Source organism: Gymnoscopelus braueri, assembly GCF_963280865.1.
Source record: "Gymnoscopelus braueri genome assembly, chromosome: 3".
Lineage (NCBI taxonomy): Eukaryota > Metazoa > Chordata > Actinopteri > Myctophiformes > Myctophidae > Gymnoscopelus > Gymnoscopelus braueri.
The window spans coordinates 11749940-11768459 of record NC_137612.1 but is presented as its reverse complement, the minus strand read 5'-3'; the positions used below and the strand labels follow the sequence as shown (position 1 = coordinate 11768459).

Genomic DNA, 18520 nt, shown 5'->3' with positions numbered 1-18520 from the left:
CTGTTTGGACCATTTGCATGTCATTTACACATGACATGGTCAAAAGGTCCTGGGTTCGATCCCGGGCTTGTGCAAGGCCTACTTTGCTTTAAACATTACACCAAGCAGTACATGTTGTAATTACAAACATCTTAATAGTTTGTTGTACTGTAGACCGACATGGTCTACAGTACATGGTATGTAGACCATGGACTGTACGACATGGTCCGATCTACAATCTACACTGTATGACATAATGGTCATACCCCATTCATTAACACAGAGATGTTATTAGACACAAAGCTATCCATGTCAACACGTCTTAATGTTCTAGGAGTCTCAACAGTTATAAGTGACTGCCGTTTAATCTAGCTGAAGAGGCAATTCATTGACCACAGTTTTGCACAACCTTAACATCCCAGATCGATAGAAATATGAATCCACTGTGCTGACTAATACACCATAACATAGGAGTACAAAAACTTTGCATAGTGAAAAAGAACTTAATCACATTGTGGTTGCACTGTAATGCAACCATGTGCTATAAAGATGTAATCACAGGGCTATCTGCTTGATGTACTATAATTAAAAGTGCATTCAGGTATTATGAATCTATGAATTGAGTGCTAACTTTGTATGTAAACATACAACAGGACAAAGGTGAAACAGTAAGCACAGCGCTGCAGGGACTCGAACCCTGTTCCCAGCAGAAACCAGGAGTACCTACTACCAGTGCTTTTTTGCCATGTTCACACCATGCCCTTACTTGCATGAAAATGTATGAAAAGATATGATTAACCTGGCTTTACCAACACAGCTTTCCTTAAGTGTTTACTGATTGACCTGTAATCACACTATACAATAGCACAGTGATTCTCAGATTTGATATAGTATAAAAATCAGCTAGCCACTATAAACCCTATATACATCATCTATTTGAAAATAGCCGATCTACAAGCTCACAACCCCTCACAGGTGGTTAAATGTCTGAAAATACCCATGAACATGAATGCAATATATCAATAGAAAAAAATCATGTGTAAACAAAAAAACATGAATTAAGGAAACACTGATGATAGTGAAAAAGTTAAATCTGAAAGACCCGTTTTGTTTAATGACTATAGAGATACTGGCCCTCATTTATCAACGTGGCGCAGACCAAATAATGGGCGTACGGCGAGATCACCGCAACCTTCGGCATTTATCAATATAACCTGACGATGGCTTCATCCTACCGTACGCTGAGATCTCACGTCTGGTCGATAGCAGTTGTTGCCGTTGGCTGCGCCCGTTTATTCCATTCTAGACCTGCGGAGAAGCATTGTCTGACTGTCTGACAGGCATCTGGACACATAATCCACTCCTAAATGTATATCTACACTAACAAATAATCCCTGTGAAAATATAACATTTTATAAAGTAATTTAAACAAACTGCTTTAACAGTCATTCGGTTAAGCTTGCAGATCTGGCTGCATTGGCTATTTGAAAATAGCAGATCTACAAGCTCACAACAGGTCCCATCCCGATGCGTTGTGAGCTTGTAGATCTGCTATTTTCAAAATATACGAGCGCTTCTGCGAGAACATTTTCTGGAGCCCCGACCATCTTTTCATGGACAGTGAGGTCTACAAACTTACTGTAGCTTGTCCTATGTTATGGAGTTATGTCATAGAGAGTTATGTAGGCTACACAACCTGGTTGGGTTATGGATATCAACCCGACGATCGAATCTCTTATTAACGTGGCAGCACGGGATCACTGCCGCCCGTCCGATTCTCACAGGGAATATCCTACATGACTGCTTGTGCACTGCTCGGTATGGGTTAAATAAATTAATATACAAACCCCCTTCATGGCGATGTGATTGGTATCATTATGTAATTCATGTAGGCTACAAGCCTACGTGACAAAGATACTACCGTTACGGATTACATGAAAGACACAGTTGGGCGTGTGTGTGTATGTGTGTGTGAGACAGAGAGAGGCGTGTGCGTGTGCATGTGCGTGTGTGACTTGACAGGCAGCGAGGCGAGCCGGCGAAACTCTTTTGGCTTCCCATGCTTTATTTGGTCGTATTCTGGTTCTCCATGTCGTAAAATCAGGGCGTTTCGAAAATATTTAAGGGCGTGTTATTTAAATGGCGCTCGGTTTCAGCCGTGACATTTATCAAGGCTCCGACCCAATGTACGCTAGGATTGGCTGTGTAGGATTCGTTGATAAATGTGACTTCGACGTTGGTGTACGGCCGAATATATGGAAAAATATAAGCCGGTTTATACGCTCCGTTGATAAATGAGGGCCACTGTGTACCGATTTACGTGACGTTTGGACAGAATCTGTAGGAGTACTGTCAAAAATGGGTTTTGCAAAAAGCGGTCTCCTGGTGGCGCTATAACAGGCCCATGTGAAAGATTTGGGGCAGAGGTTCTGAATTGGCATCCAGGGAGTGTGTGTGCATAGTTTCGCTGCGATCATGCCAACGGTCCTGGAGATTAGCTGGTCAGACAGGGTGCAAAACATACTCTCTCGCCATGCCTTTCGGCCTGGCAGAGACAACAATATGAACGCATAGTATCCCCTATCACAGTGGTTCTCAAACCTTTTCATTTCAAGGACCCCTATTTGAGCATTTTCTACCTCTGGGACAGCAATCTATACTTTAAAATAATTTTAAATTGTATACATTTACTCTAATAAATGGAACCAAATGGACCTGTGAGGGTCCATTTGGTTCCATTTGTACACCCTCTGTTTGAGAACCACTGCACTATCATGTACACTAAACAAGAGCATAGGAGCCTAGACATAAATAAATATCTCAGATACAGTAATTTGGTTAGAATCAACATATCTGCAATGCATATTGTCTAAAACAGTCAATCACTCATTTGATTTCTCACCATTTCCTCTGCTGTAGCATTTGGCCTATAATCCATGTTACACATTTTAGCCACTTTAAACCTTTCATCACCTGGTTGAAAATAGCCGATCTACAAGCTTGTAGATTGGCTATTTTCAAAAAATCTTAAAATGGCCAAAAATATATTCATTTTGAGTCCTTGACATGAAACGGTTTGAGAACTACTGCAACAGCACACAGGATGAACATGTATTGAACAGCTTTCTGCCTGTCTCTGTCAGTCCAAAGCCAATAGGCCTGCACATCATTTAATATCTAAAATAATATGAACACACACCAGGGGATATCACAGCTGGATTTCGACTGCAGCTTTAGCACCACACTGTCAGGTTAAATAACTGTACTGATGAACTGTACTGGGGTCCCCAGAAAAATTTGTTAATATCTATAGCATCAAAATCAGCAAGCTACTATATACCCTATATACATCAGCTATTTGAAAATAGCCAATCTACAAGCTTGTAGATCGGCTATTTAAAAACATTAATGAAGTGAAAAGTGAATGTGGAATATTTGCATAAATAACTGTCTCAAATATGAACACACAGTATCCCCTGTCACAGTGGTTCTCAAGCCTTTTAATTTCAAGGACCCCCAGTTTGATATGCATTAGACCACGGACCCCCATTAGATTTTTATCTCTGGGACCACAATCTATACTATAAAATCCTAACTCTGAGAGTGTACAAATGGAACCAAATGTGTTAACTGGACAGCGTGACAACTAATTGAGTGATAACATTTCATGTAAACATACAGGACAAAGGTGAGACAGTCAGCAGGGTACAGCACTGCAGGGACTTGCACCCTGAAACCAACATAAGCTAGAAGTACTAACTACCAGTGCTTGTTTGCTTTGTGACACCACCATGTCCCTACTTGCATGTGATACAGAAAATATTATAAAGACCTGTGGTCAGGGGACCCCCAGGGGTTCTTAACTCATTCCCTGCCTAGAACGACTAAAACGACTTCTGTCCTTTAAAGGACAACTTTGTTTTTTTACAACCAAGGTTTATGTTTTAGCTTGTAATTAAAGTAAATAAAAGATGAGTGTTAAACTTATTTTTTTTACTGCTTTCTATAGTTTTAGCAATTTTCGCGATCTTTTTTACAGTGGGCGGGGGCATTCTGTCCGGTGGCTAAATATGTATTTTTTTACACAATAACCCAGTGTTTTCTTTATTATTATTTACAGTAGCTCTTCTAGCCCCCAATAACTCACATCTGGCCATCCAAGACCACCGGACCTTTTTTATTGTGTAAAAAAGGCATATTTAGCCACCGGACAGAATGCCCCCGCCCACTGTAAAAAATATCGCGAAAATTGCTAAAACTACTAAATGAAAAGAAAAAACACTCATCTTTTTTTTACTTTAATTACAAGCTAAAATATAAACCGTGGTTGTAAAAAAACATAGTTGTCCTTTAAGCCCTGTCTGCCAAGAACGACTAAAACGACTTTTAATTCAAATATATATATATATATATTTTTTTATTTTTTATTTTTGTATTTATTTTTTAACCCAAAGACCAAGGAGATATGATTTTTTGAAGATCTAGACTCCCATCCACTTCCTTGTTAACTTAAAACTTAAACATTTTGTATCTCGGCTCCTGAGTACTTTTTTTTTTCAATGAAAAATCTCTGGCAGTGGGCAAACGCAAAAAAAAAAAAGTTCTGGCAGTGAATGAGTTAAGGGGGTTCCAGGGGGTCTCCAGGAAAATGTGTTAATATAACATCAAAATCATCAATAAACCCTATAGTCAAATGCATATTCATTTGGGGGTCCTTCACATGAAAACGTTTGAGAACTACTGTAATAGCACACACATATTGGATGAACATTTTATTCACAAAAACAGCTTTGAGTCTCTCTCTGTCCAAAGCCTCAACTCTATTACACTAGTTGGGAGCATAATGAACACACAACATCCACAATCATGTAGACTATACATAAAGGCCTACACATAATTAAATATCTCAAATAATATGAACGCATAGTATGCGCTATCACAGAGACCCCTATCTACCTCTGGGACCGCAATCTATACTATACAATCCTAACTCTTAAGAGTGTATAAATGGAACCATATGGACCCTCATGGGTCCATTTGGTTCCATTTGTACACCCTCTCTTTGAGAACCACTGCCCTATCATATTATTAAAATAACTGTAGGCCTACTTACGAACTGTACTGGGGTCCCCAGAAAAAAATTTACGTAAATAAACAGATCAGATACAGTGATTAGAATCAACATCTACAATACATTACATTGTCTGAAACAGTCAATCACTAATTTGATTTCTCCTCATTTAGCATGTGTGTTGTATAATATCATGCATGTTACACTGAGCAGTTTACAAAACCCACACACCCCAGATGGAGGTAAACATGTCTTGACCAACACACCTTGACCCATGACCACAAAACATTAAACTGTCATGTTAAATAACAGTACAAAAACGGAGCTAGAGCTCAAACTACTATATAATAAACAAAGCTAAAAATATTTTAAATAATATGAAATATAAAATCGAGGCTTTAATGTTGATCAGTGATGTTCTATGAATAATGATATGTGTCTAGCATGGACTGCTTGTTAGCTTTAAGCAGCTCTCAGCCCACATTTAAAATCATATTCAATATAAAATCGGGTCTTCCTTAGGGACTAAGGGGTATAATGATCAATGATTATGTTCCATTAGCACAATTAGAGCCATTAAACATCTGTTTACAAGGCACCTTACCTGTCTTCTGATGCTGCTGCTGTCTGACATATGCTCTCACCAATGTTTGCAGCCAGGTCTGCTTTATTATGTCCCCCAAGATTTATCTTGGCTCACAATCCTTCACGATGTGACACGTTGTGAGCTTGTAGATCTGCTATTTTCAAATTGACTATGTATACAGTAGGTTTAAAAGGGCTCACACCCAGTCACTCGTTTCTCTCACAGAACCTGGCAACGCTGGCTGTGACAGGAGTCTGTGACATAGATGTCAAAATCCACGCCTGGATGTCATCAAAAGCATATAAAACATCAAATATAAACGTCATTGGGTTCCAACCAGCACAAAGAGACCATCCATGGGGGCTCCTGTGGCCCATATAGTCGCTTCTTTTGGGCTTTGTTTTCATAGACCAGGTTGCTCGATTCTCTCGCAGAGTCTGGCAACTGTGCTGCTGCAGGCTGGGAGAGAGAAGTCCAAATCCAGGCCTTAACGTCATCAAAAACATATAAAACATAAAATCGAAATGTTATTGGGTCCCAACCAGCACCAAGAGACCATCATTGTTTGGTTGTGGGGGTCTATAATGAATTAAAAAGCATAGAGTGTTCCTGTCCATCTAAATGCAAACAAAGATGGCTGCCGTTGAGAAACTCAGAGAGCAGTGAAGGGGGCGGGGACAGGCAAACGAGAGAGATTTTCAGGAAGGTGGGGGCCTCTGGAGACTGGAGAGTGAATGGAGGTCGATGAGGGGGGTGACTGGAGACAAGGGGGCCCCCCCCGACGCCTGGAGACCGACTGGAGACATGGCTGGAGACTGTCTCCAGTCACTTGCACCTCTGTAGACTCAAGCCCTGGGTAGGGGATGAGCCGTACCGTAGTGCATTCTGTGAGGCCAGCGATTGGCTGAGGTTTCTCCAGTCAATGTGGGAGGGATCAGATTAGCATTAGGGTGTGTCCCTGTTTGGACCATTTGCATGTCATTTACACATGACATGGTCAAAAGGTCCTGGGTTCGATCCCGGGCTTGTGCAAGGCCTACTTTGCTTTAAACATTACACCAAGCAGTACATGTTGTAATTACAAACATCTTAATAGTTTGTTGTACTGTAGACCGACATGGTCTACAGTACATGGTCTGTAGACCATGTACTGCACGACATGGTCCGATCTACAATCTACACTGTATGACATAATGCTCATACCCCATTCATTAACACAGAGATGTTATTAGACACAAAGCTATCCATGTCAACACGTCTTAATGTTCTAGGAGTCTCAACAGTTATAAGTGACTGCTGTTTAATCTAGCTGAAGAGGCAATTCATTGACCACAGTTTTGCACAACCTTAACATCCCAGATCGATAGAAATATTAATCCACTGTGCTGACTAATACACCATAACATAGGAGTACAAAAACTTTGCATAGTGAATAAGAACTTAATCACATTGTGGTTGCACTGTAATGCAACCATGTGCTATAAAGATGTAATCACAGGGCTATCTGCTTGATGTACTATAATTAAAAGTGCATTCAGGTATTATGAATCTATGAATTGAGTGCTAACTTTGTATGTAAACATACAACACGACAAAGGTGAAACAGTAAGCACAGCGCTGCAGGGACTCGAACCCTGTTCCCAGCAGAAACCAGGGGTACCTACTACCAGTGCTTTTTTGCCATGTTCACACCATGCCCTTACTTGCATGAAAATGTATGAAAAGATATGATTAACCTGGCTTTACCAACACAGCTTTCCTTTAGTGTTTACTGATTGACCTGTAATCACACTATACAATAGCACAGTGATTCTCAGATTTGATATAGTATAAAAATCAGCTAGCCACTATAAACCCTATATACATCATCTATTTGAAAATAGCCGATCTACAAGCTCACAACCCCTCACAGGTGGTTAAATGTCTGAAAATACCCATGAACATGAATGCAATATATCAATAGAAAAAAATCATGTGTAAACAAAAAAACATGAATTAAGGAAACACTGATGATAGTGAAAAAGTTCAATCTGAAAGACCCGTTTTGTTTAATGACTATAGAGATACTGGCCCTCATTTATCAACGTGGCGCAGACCAAATAATGGGCGTACGGCGAGATCACCGCAACTTTCGGCATGTATCAATATAACCTGACGATGGCTTCATCCTACCGTACGCTGAGATCTCACGTCTGGTCGATAGCAGTTGTTGCCGTTGGCTGCGCCCGTTTATTCCATTCTAGACCTGCGGAGAAGCATTGTCTGACTGTCTGACAGGCATATGGACACATAATCCACTCCTAAATGTATATCTACACTAACAAATAATCCCTGTGAAAATATAACATTTTATAAAGTAATTTAAACAAAATGCTTTAACAGTCATTCGGTTAAGCTTGCAGATCTGGCTGCATTGGCTATTTGAAAATAGCAGATCTACAAGCTCACAACAGGTCCCATCCCGATGCGTTGTGAGCTTGTAGATCTGCTATTTTCAAAATATACGAGCGCTTCTGCTGCGAGAACATTTTCGGGAGCCCCGACCATCTTTTCATGGACAGTGAGGTCTACAAACTTACTGTAGCTTGTCCTATGTTATGGAGTTATGTCATAGAGAGTTATGTAGGCTACACAACCTGGTTGGGTTATGGATATCAACCCGACGATCGAATCTCTTATTAACGTGGCAGCACGGGATCACTGCCGCCCGTCCGAGTCTCACGGGGAATATCCTACATGACTGCTTGTGCACTGCTCGGTATGGGTTAAATAAATGAATATACAAACCCCATTCATGGCGATGTGATTGGTATCATTATGTAATTCATGTAGGCTACAAGCCTACGTGACAAAGATAGTACCGTTACGGATTGCATGAAAGACACAGTTGGGCGTGTGTGTGTATGTGTGTGTGAGACAGAGAGAGGCGTGTGCATGTGCGTGTGTGACTTGACAGGCAGCGAGGCGAGGCGGCGAAACTCTTTTGGCTTCCCATGCTTTATTTGGTCGTATTCTGGTTCTCCATGTCGTAAAATCAGGGCGTTTCGAGAATATTTAAGGGCGTGTTATTTAAATGGCGCTTGGTTTCAGCCGTGACATTTATCAAGGCTCCGACCCAATGTACGCTAGGATTGGCTGTGTAGGATTCGTTGATAAATGTGACTTTGACGTTGGTGTACGGCCGAATATATGGAAAAATATAAGCCGGTTTATACGCTCCGTTGATAAATGAGGGCCACTGTGTACCGATTTACGTGACGTTTGGACAGAATCTGTAGGAGTACTGTCAAAAATGGGTTTTGCAAAAAGCGGTCTCCTGGTGGCGCTATAACAGGCCCATGTGAAAAATTTGGGGCAGAGGTTCTGAATTGGCATCCAGGGAGTGTGTGTGCATAGTTTCGCTGCGATCATGCCAACAGTCCTGGAGATTAGCTGGTCAGACAGGGTGCAAAACATACTCTCTCGCCATGCCTTTCGGCCTGGCGGAGACAATAATGAACGCATACTATCCCCTATCACAGTGGTTCTCAAACCTTTTCATTTCAAGGACCCCTATTTGAGCATTTTCTACCTCTGGGACAGCAATCTATACTTTAAAATAATTTTAAATTGTATACATTTACTCTAAGAGTGTATAAATGGAACCAAATGGACCTGTGAGGGTCCATTTGGTTCCATTTGTACACCCTCTGTTTGAGAACCACTGCCCTATCATGTACACTAAACAAGAGCATAGGAGCCTAGACATAAATAAATATCTCAGATACAGTAATTTGGTTAGAATCAACATATCTGCAATGCATATTGTCTAAAACAGTCAATCACTCATTTGATTTCTCACCATTTCCTCTGCTGTAGCATTTGGCCTATAATCCATGTTACACATTTTAGCCACTTTAAACCTTTCATCACCTGGTTGAAAATAGCCAATCTACAAGCTTGTAGATTGGCTATTTTCAAAAAATCTTAAAATGGCCAAAAATATATTCATTTTGAGTCCTTGACATGAAAAGGTTTGAGAACCACTGCAACAGCACACAGGATGAACATGTATTGAACAGCTTTCTGCCTGTCTCTGTCAGTCCAAAGCCAATAGGCCTGCACATCATTTAATATCTAAAATAATATGAACACACACCAGGGGATATCACATGTTCTCTAAGAGCTGGATTTCGACTGCAGCTTTAGCACCACACTGTCATGTTAAATAACTGTACTGATGAACTGTACTGGGGTCCCCAGAAAAATGTGTTAATATCTATAGCATCAAAATCAGCAAGCTACTATATACCCTATATACACAAGTAAGACGCGCGAACGCGGTAAGCGAACGCCAAAAAATTAAAAAAAATAATGAAATAAAATATTTTAAAAAAAAGTAACCAATAAAAAAAAAATAATAATCCAAAAAAAATCTGCGTTAAAAGGAGCATCTTAGAAAAATACAAATTCCCAAAAAAAAAACTTTTAATGTTTTTGAACAATTCAACAAAGTGTTTGAAGTGCCTGTTTCACCCACTTCCGGGGGGCGGAGCCAAAATCCGAGCCCGAAGTATTTGTTCGTAGACCCCCACTTAGGGGGGGTAGAAAAAGTTTCGGAGCGATTCGGGCACTTTTCATTTAACATGGGGTTTCAATGGGGAGTTTTTAGGAGCCTTCTCCGGGGCGTGGCTTCCGGGGGAAGGGGCGGGCTTAAACGCAACCTTGACAGGTGTGTTCAGTTTTCAAAGACCTTTCATTTGATGTATGGTACGTCTAAATTGGACATTTACTTATCTCAGAGGAGCTGCACACAGGCAGTGCACACAGAGATACAGACAGACAGAGACACAACCCAAGCAGAGTTACATAGTAAGCTCCACTTGGTCGGAGGCGCGGCGAAGTTCGCAATCAGCTATTTGAAAATAGCCAATCTACAAGCTTGTAGATCGGCTATTTAAAAACATTAATGAAGTGAAAAGTGAATGTGGAATATTTGCATAAATAACTGTCTCAAATATGAACACACAGTATCCCCTGTCACAGTGGTTCTCAAACCTTTTAATTTCAAGGACCCCCAGTTTGATATGCATTAGACCACGGACCCCCATTTGATTTTTATCTCTGGGACCACAATCTATACTATAAAATCCTACCTCTGAGAGTGTACAAATGGAACCAAATGTGTTAACTGGACAGCGTGACAACTAATTGAGTGATAACATTTCATGTAAACATACAGGACAAAGGTGAGACAGTCGGCAGGGTACAGCACTGCAGGGACTTGCACCCTGAAACCAACATAAGCTAGAAGTACTAACTACCAGTGCTTGTTTGCTTTGTGACACCACCATGTCCCTACTTGCATGTGATACAGAAAATATTATAAAGACCTGTGGTCAGGGGACCCCCAGGGGTTCTTAACTCATTCCCTGCCTAGAACGACTAAAACGACTTCTGTCCTTTAAAGGACAACTTTGTTTTTTTACAACCAAGGTTTATGTTTTAGCTTGTAATTAAAGTAAATAAAAGATGAGTGTTAAACTTTTTTTTACTGCTTTCTGTAGTTTTAGCAATTTTCGCGATCTTTTTTACAGTGGGCGGGGGCATTCTATCCGGTGGCTAAATATGTATTTTTTTACACAATAACCCGGTGTTTTCTTTATTATTATTTACAGTAGCTCTTCTAGCCCCCAATAACTCACATCTGGCCATCCAAGACCACAGGACCTTTTTTATTGTGTAAAAAAGGCATATTTAGCCACCGGACAGAATGCCCCCGCCCACTGTAAAAAATATCGCGAAAATTGCTAAAACTATTGAAAGCAGTAAATGAAAAGAAAAAAACACTCATCTTTTTTTTACTTTAACCATTTCACTGCCAATCACGTAGATCTACGCGAACCGCTTTAAAGCCGCCACGTGCCAATCGCGTAGATCTACGTGAAGTGAAAAAAAAAAAAAAAAAAAACCAAAACCAAGGAGATATGATTAGTTGAAGATCTAGACTCCTATCCACTTCCTTGTTAACTTAAAACTTAAAAATGCTGTATTTCGGCTCCTGAGTACTTTTTTTTTTCCAATGAAAAACTCTGGCACTGGCTAAAAAAATATGAAAATACCTCTGGCAGTTAATGTGTTAATTACAAGCTAAAATATAAACCGTGGTTGTAAAAAAACAAAGTTGTCCTTTAAGCCCTGTCTGCCAAGAACGACTAAAACGACTTTTAATTTAAAAAAATATATATATATACATATTTTTTATTTATTTATTTTTTAACCCAAAGACCAAGGAGATATGATTTTTTGAAGATCTAGACTCCCATCCACTTCCTTGTTAACTTAAAACTTAAACATTTTGTATCTCGGCTCCTGAGTACTTTTTTTTTTCAATGAAAAATCTCTGGCAGTGGGCAAACGCAAAAAAAAAAAAAGTTCTGGCAGTGAATGAGTTAAGGGGGTTCCAGGGGGTCTCCAGGAAAATGTGTTAATATAACATCAAAATCATCAATAAACCCTATAGTCAAATGCATATTCATTTGGGGGTCCTTCACATGAAACGTTTGAGAACTACTGTAATAGCACACACATATTGGATGAACATTTTATTCACATAAACAGCTTTGAGTCTCTCTCTGTCCAAAGCCTCAACTCTATTACACTAGTTGGGAGCATAATGAACACACAACATCCACAATCATGTAGACTATACATAAAGGCCTACACATAATTAAATATCTCAAATAATATGAACGCATAGTATGCGCTATCACAGAGACCCCTATTTGAACATTTTCTACCTCTGGGACCGCAATCTATACTATACATCCTAACTCTTAAGAGTGTATAAATGGAACCATATGGACCCTCATGGGTCCATTTGGTTCCATTTGTACACCCTCTCTTTGAGAACCACTGCCCTATCATATTATTAAAATAACTGTAGGCCTACTGATGAACTGTACTGGGGTCCCCAGAAAAAAAATTACATAAATAAACAGATCAGATACAGTGATTAGAATCAACATCTACAATACATTACATTGTCTGAAACAGTCAATCACTAATTTGATTTCTCCTCATTTAGCATGTGGGTTGTATAATATCATGCATGTTACACTGAGCAGTTTACAAAACCCACACACCCCAGATGGAGGTAAACATGTCTTGACCAACACACCTTGACCCATGACCACAAAACATTAAACTGTCATGTTAAATAACAGTACAAAAACAGAGCTAGAGCTCTTTCCCTCAAACTCCTATATAATAAACAAAGCTAAAAATATTTTAAATAATATGAAATATAAAATCGAGGCTTCAATGTTGATCAGTGATGTTCTATGAATAATGATATGTGTCTAGCATGGACTGTTTGTTAGCTTTAAGCAGCTCTCAGCCCACATTTAAAATCATATTCAATATAAAATCGGGTCTTCCTTAGGGACCTAAGGGGTATAATGATCAATGATTATGTTCCATTAGCACAATTAGAGCCATTAAACATCTGTTTACAAGGCACCTTACCTGTCTTCTGATGCTGCTGCTGTCTGACATATGCTCTCACCAATGTTTGCAGCCAGGTCTGCTTTATTATGTCCCCCAAGATTTATTTGAAAATAGCAGATCTACAAGCTCACAATCCGTCACGATGTGACACGTTGTGAGCTTGTAGATCTGCTATTTTCAAATTGACTATGTATACAGTAGGTTTAAAAGGGCTCACACCCAGTCACTCGTTTCTCTCACAGAACCTGGCAACGCTGGCTGTGACAGGAGTCTGTGACATAGATGTAAAAATCCACGCCTGGATGTCATCAAAAGCATATAAAACATCAAATATAAACGTCATTGGGTTCCAACCAGCACAAAGAGACCATCCGTGGGGGCTCCTGTGGCCCATATAGTCGCTTCTTTTGGGCTTTGTTTTCATAGACCAGGTTGCTCGATTCTCTCGCAGAGTCTGGCAACTGTGCTGCTGCAGGCTGGGAGAGAGAAGTCCAAATCCAGGCCTTAACGTCATCAAAACATATAAAACATAAAATCGAAATGTTATTGGGTCCCAACCAGCACCAAGGGACCATCATTGTTTGGTTGTGGGGGTCTATAATGATTAAAAAGCATAGAGTGTTCCTGTCCATCTAAATGAAAACAAAGATGGCTGCCGTTGAGAAAACTCAGAGAGCAGTGAAGGGGGGGGGACAGGCAAACGAGAGAGATTTTCAGGAAGGTGGGGGCCTCTGGAGACTGGAGAGTGAATGGAGGTCTATGAGGGGGGGCGACTGGAGACAAGGGGGCCCCCCCCGACGCCTGGAGACCGACTGGAGACATGGCTGGAGACTGTCTCCAGTCCCTTGCACCTCTGTAGACTCAAGCCCTGCGGGTAGTTAATACCCTCACAAAAACATGTAGTAATCCTGGTCGCTATACCGCCTCCCCCATGACAGCCGGGGGCGCCTGATGGAGGGGAAGGGAACTGGTTGGAATAACGTGTTCCTTCCACGCGCTACGTCCAACCAGGGAAACTCCCCCCTGTCGGGTGACAAGAAGGTCAGTTGGCTCTCATGCCTGAAGGAAGCATGAGCTCGGCCCTGGCCTCCCTACTGTGGGGGACTGGTGTAATGCTGGAGTAGGGCTGGTGTAGCGCCCAGGATCACTTAGGAAATTGGCACCGGGTGAAAAAAATGGGTTACAAAAATCGCGGGATAAAAATTTAAGAGAGAGAGAGAGAGAGAGAGAGAGAGAGAGAGAGAGAGAGAGAGAGAGAGATGAGAGAGAGAGGAGAGAGAGAGAGAGGAGGAGAGAGAGAGAGAGAGAGAGAGAGAGAGAGAGAGAGAGGAGAGAGAGAGAGAGAGAGAGAGAGAGAGAGAGAGAGAGAGAGAGAGAGAGAGAGAGAGAGAGAGAGAGAGAGAGAGAGAATACTGACCATATTCTACCACACAGGACACCGTTTTACTACTACTTAGTCTTTATTTCGGTGCTATTTGCCTACTTTACTAGTATGTTCAGTAATATAGTTATCTTTTGCAAATACAATTGTCAGATACAGGATTTTGAAAAAAAGAAGTTTAGCATTTTCTCAAAATGAAAACTTTTATTAAGACTCATAGAATGTTTTTGTTCTCTCCCCAGGCCCTTTCCCTTAAGGAGGCAGAGAAAGCACTTTTGTCTGACAGGGTGTCCACCCTGCAGGCTGAGCTGTCCACTGTAGCCCTGGAGGCTGATAGAACTGCCAGAGAAGCAACTCATTACAAAGAACAGGAGCGGGTAATGGAAGAAGCTACTAAGTGATGTCTGTCTGTTAGAGCAGTGATTCTCAACCCTTTTAATTTCAATTTCACACAGTTGATATACATTAGGCTATTGAACCTCGTTGTGATACAGAGTTATCTTCTTAGTCTTCATTATCTCAGTGTTTTGCTGTACACATATTTCTTTATTATTATATTATATGCTTGTACTTGTATAAGTTAGTGACAAATAAAACATTCTTGATTCTTGGGACCCCAATCTACACTGAGTCTGTAAAACCAGTGTCTCAGAGTTCATTTAAAGGGACTACACCATGAATTTTAACTTTTCCTTATTTTTTGTGTGTTTTTGGTCTCCCCTACCTCTCTTCTATCCCCAAAAATACCCCAGTTTGAACACTAAGGCTTTCACAGCAAATCTGGGGTTTTCTGTAAATTGGTCTCAAAACAGGCCAAACTGATTTGCACCCTGACGTGACGTAACGTCAGGGTACAATCCCTCCCGTTTTTCAGTTGCAACCAAAAAATATATATATTTTTGTTTAACTTTTTCCACACAGAACCAGGAGATAACATGCATACAAACTGGCTCAATAGCGCCCCGTGCCAAACAGGACAATGTGGTATTGCAGGTGAAAGTGCTTTATAAGTTAGTTGGAATGAGTATATCTGAGGCTTGATTTAGGCTCAAACCTTTTGAAAAACGTTTGAGGGACATAAACAATATGATATTAAATATATATATATATTTTAAAATTCATGGTGTAGATCCTTTAACTCTGAGAGTGTACCAAAGGAGACATTTGCTTCCATTTGTACACTCACAGAGTTACAGACCCGCAAGGGTCCATTTAGCTCCTATTAATCACTTAGAAATCACTTAGCTGGGAACTCCTTGGAGCCCCCTCAAAACCAGTCAGTGTTTTAAAGCGTTTCCCTCTCTCCTTTGTTGTGTTTTTTTTTCCCTCCAGACCAGAGTTGGAGCTCTGACCAGCGAGCTACAAGAGCTTAGTTCTCAGCTGGAGGACGCAACCGGTGTTCATGAGAGGAACCAACACAGTCTCCGGGAAACCTGTAGTGAACTACAGACACGAGCTGATGTCGCTCTCAAAGAGGTAGAACATCCTAGCGTCCTCCTCAGTGTTTAATTTACCCTGAGAGTTTACAAATTGGAAGAAAAAAAATGTACACTCTCAAAGTTAAATTAACACATTTGACGGTGTATGGACTGTAGGAATATGTGAAAAAGAGACCATGTAGAAACGCACAACATTTTCTGGTTCATCTCTGTGCTGAATTGACTTCGTCCTCTTCCTCTTCCTCTTGCTCTTCCTTCCAGTTAGAGCAATGTAGAGGCGCTCTGTCAGCCAGTGAGGAAAGCAGAGACCAGATCAGACGGGACATGCTGGACATAGAACGGCGCCTCAACCAAACCCGGGACGTGGGAGAGGGCTCCAGACGAGATGGGATGGAGCTGCGACGCTCCCTTGCTGATGTCACCAAGGAGCGAGACATTCTCAACCAATCAAATGTCCAGCTAAGGGAGACATTAAGAAGCGCAGAAACTGAGCGGATCAGGTAAAATCCAGTACAGAAATTATATATATGAAATAAGAGGGGCGCACTGCCAGTTCAACCACATAATTGTGATTTCCCCAGTTTGATTCCCCAACATGTCATTCGTCCTCTTTTTTGCCCTGGCTTTCATGTCTCGTTCCACTATCCTGTCCAAGCAAACAATAAAAAGCCAATGAAATGCCATATAATAATGTTTAAAATGAAGAAATAGGCATATGTTAAAGTGACGTCATCCTAATTTATGTGTGCACGTCCCAGTGTGAAGCGCCAGTGTGAGGAGAAGGAGCAGAGAGTAGCTGTGCTGGAGGAGAGCTTGTCGTCGGCTCAGAAGGAGGTGACTGAGCTACGCAGCTGTCTGAGGGAGGTCGAAAGGTCACGACTTGAGGCCCGACGGGAGCTCCAGGAGCTACGCAGACAGGTCAGAACCACAACGACTGCCTCTCATATGTATACCTGTCATAAGGGACGGAGGAGCCTCAACGTTGAGCTTATTACTATGTCACCTTCGGTTTTCATTCTAGACTTAGAAGTAGTTGGTAGTTCACTACATCCACTCAAGTATTTTGGCAGCTGTAGAATTGAGAGTTTTTCCTGAGTTGAGTGCACGTGATGAGATCTTTGCTCCCCCTTGGCTCCAGGTGAAGGTGCTGGATGGCGAGAAGGAGCGGAAAGGGATGGAGGTGGCCGAACTGCAGACTCGCCTGTCACTGGAGGAGCAGAGAGAGGAGGAGCGAGTGAAGGAGATTTCCATTCTCAAGCAAAAGCTAACTGAGGCTGATTCAGTCCGAAACTCCGTCAAGAAAGAGGTGAAGAGACATTCAAAACATTTCCATGACGCAGCTTTTTATGAATGAGAAATTACGATCGATACAAGTAGTGGAGCCCTCAGGTAATTTGGTAATACTTTCTACCTTGTGTGTACTCTAGTTTTCCATGATCCAAAAGCAGCTGTTGGATTCCGAGTCCGGCTGGCGAGGCTGCGAGAGAGAGCTTACCTCCCAGCTGCAGGAGGCACGTGGCTGCGAGAAGAAGCTTCAGGACGAGGCCAGGAACCTGGCGCTCCGAGCCCAGACGTCCCAGGACTGTGCCGTTCAGTCCGGTCTGCAGCTGAGCGAAGCCCAGGGCCGCCTGGCAGCCACAGAGGCGGAGCTGGCCCGGGCCGAGTGCGCCAGGAGGGAGCTGGAGTTCCGCCTGGGCAGCCTGCAGTCGGCGCTGACGCGTACGCTGGGCATCGGAGCCGGGGGCCGGGGCAGCCTCGGTGGAGGCAGGGGCAGGAGCCCTGTGGGAGGAGGCTCCCCGTTGCCCAGCATGATCTCGCGGCACCGTAGCATGTCACCCTTACGCTCCTCCTTGTCACCCCAGAAAGGTAACACTGTACCGAGAGAGAAGCACTTAAGAACAACTTTAGAATAACTTTTACTAATCGATAGAAAAAAGTCATTTTGGGGGTGAACTATCCATTTAATATGTTACTGTGCATAAGATAAAGATAGTTATGATAGTTGTAGTATATAGTGTAGGGCGGCTGTGGCTCAGGAGGTAGAGCAGGTCGTCCATTGATCCGTGGGTCGGCGGTTCGAATCCCAACTCCTCCTGTCCACATGTCGAAGTGTCCTTGGGCAAGACACTGAACCCTACATTGCCTCCAATGATTCGGTCGGCGCTAGCTTGCCACCATTGGTGTGTGAATGTGGGAAAAGTGGGGACGCTGGCGTCGACTGTTCGCCGCTCCACCTCCCAATGCCCCCCCCTGTATGAATGAATGAACCATTGTAAAGCGCTTTGAGTAAGTTTGAGTACTTAGAAAAGCGCCATATAAATGCAATTCATTATTATTATTATTATTAGTGTAATTGTGAATGTTGTTTTTGTTTTCTACAGATATTGGGTTGAGTACCTCTGATTATACATTAGGTTCAGGTGCTTTCTCTCCAGAGAGGGGCGATACTCCCCTTCCTCTCCCTCTGCCGGAGCTCGACCCGGAGACTCTGCGAAGTGGCCTGAGAGATTTTCTCCAAGAGCTGCGAGACGCACAGAGAGACCGGGTAACACACAACACAACAAATGCCACAGTGA

The 18520-nt window shown here is 41.9% G+C and overlaps 1 protein-coding gene across 1 annotated transcript in view; it reads left to right on the top strand.

Annotated features, from left to right (window-relative positions):
• crocc (ciliary rootlet coiled-coil, rootletin) overlaps positions 1-18520 on the top strand; it is a 41239-nt gene that overhangs the window by 13605 nt on the left and 9114 nt on the right. Inside the window, exons 22-28 of the mRNA XM_080424831.1 lie at positions 14748-14882; positions 15838-15981; positions 16206-16444; positions 16703-16862; positions 17083-17250; positions 17372-17810; positions 18326-18489. Of these exons, the coding sequence (XP_080280957.1) occupies positions 14748-14882; positions 15838-15981; positions 16206-16444; positions 16703-16862; positions 17083-17250; positions 17372-17810; positions 18326-18489 (1449 nt within the window). The remainder of the gene's footprint in view (positions 1-14747; positions 14883-15837; positions 15982-16205; positions 16445-16702; positions 16863-17082; positions 17251-17371; positions 17811-18325; positions 18490-18520) is intronic.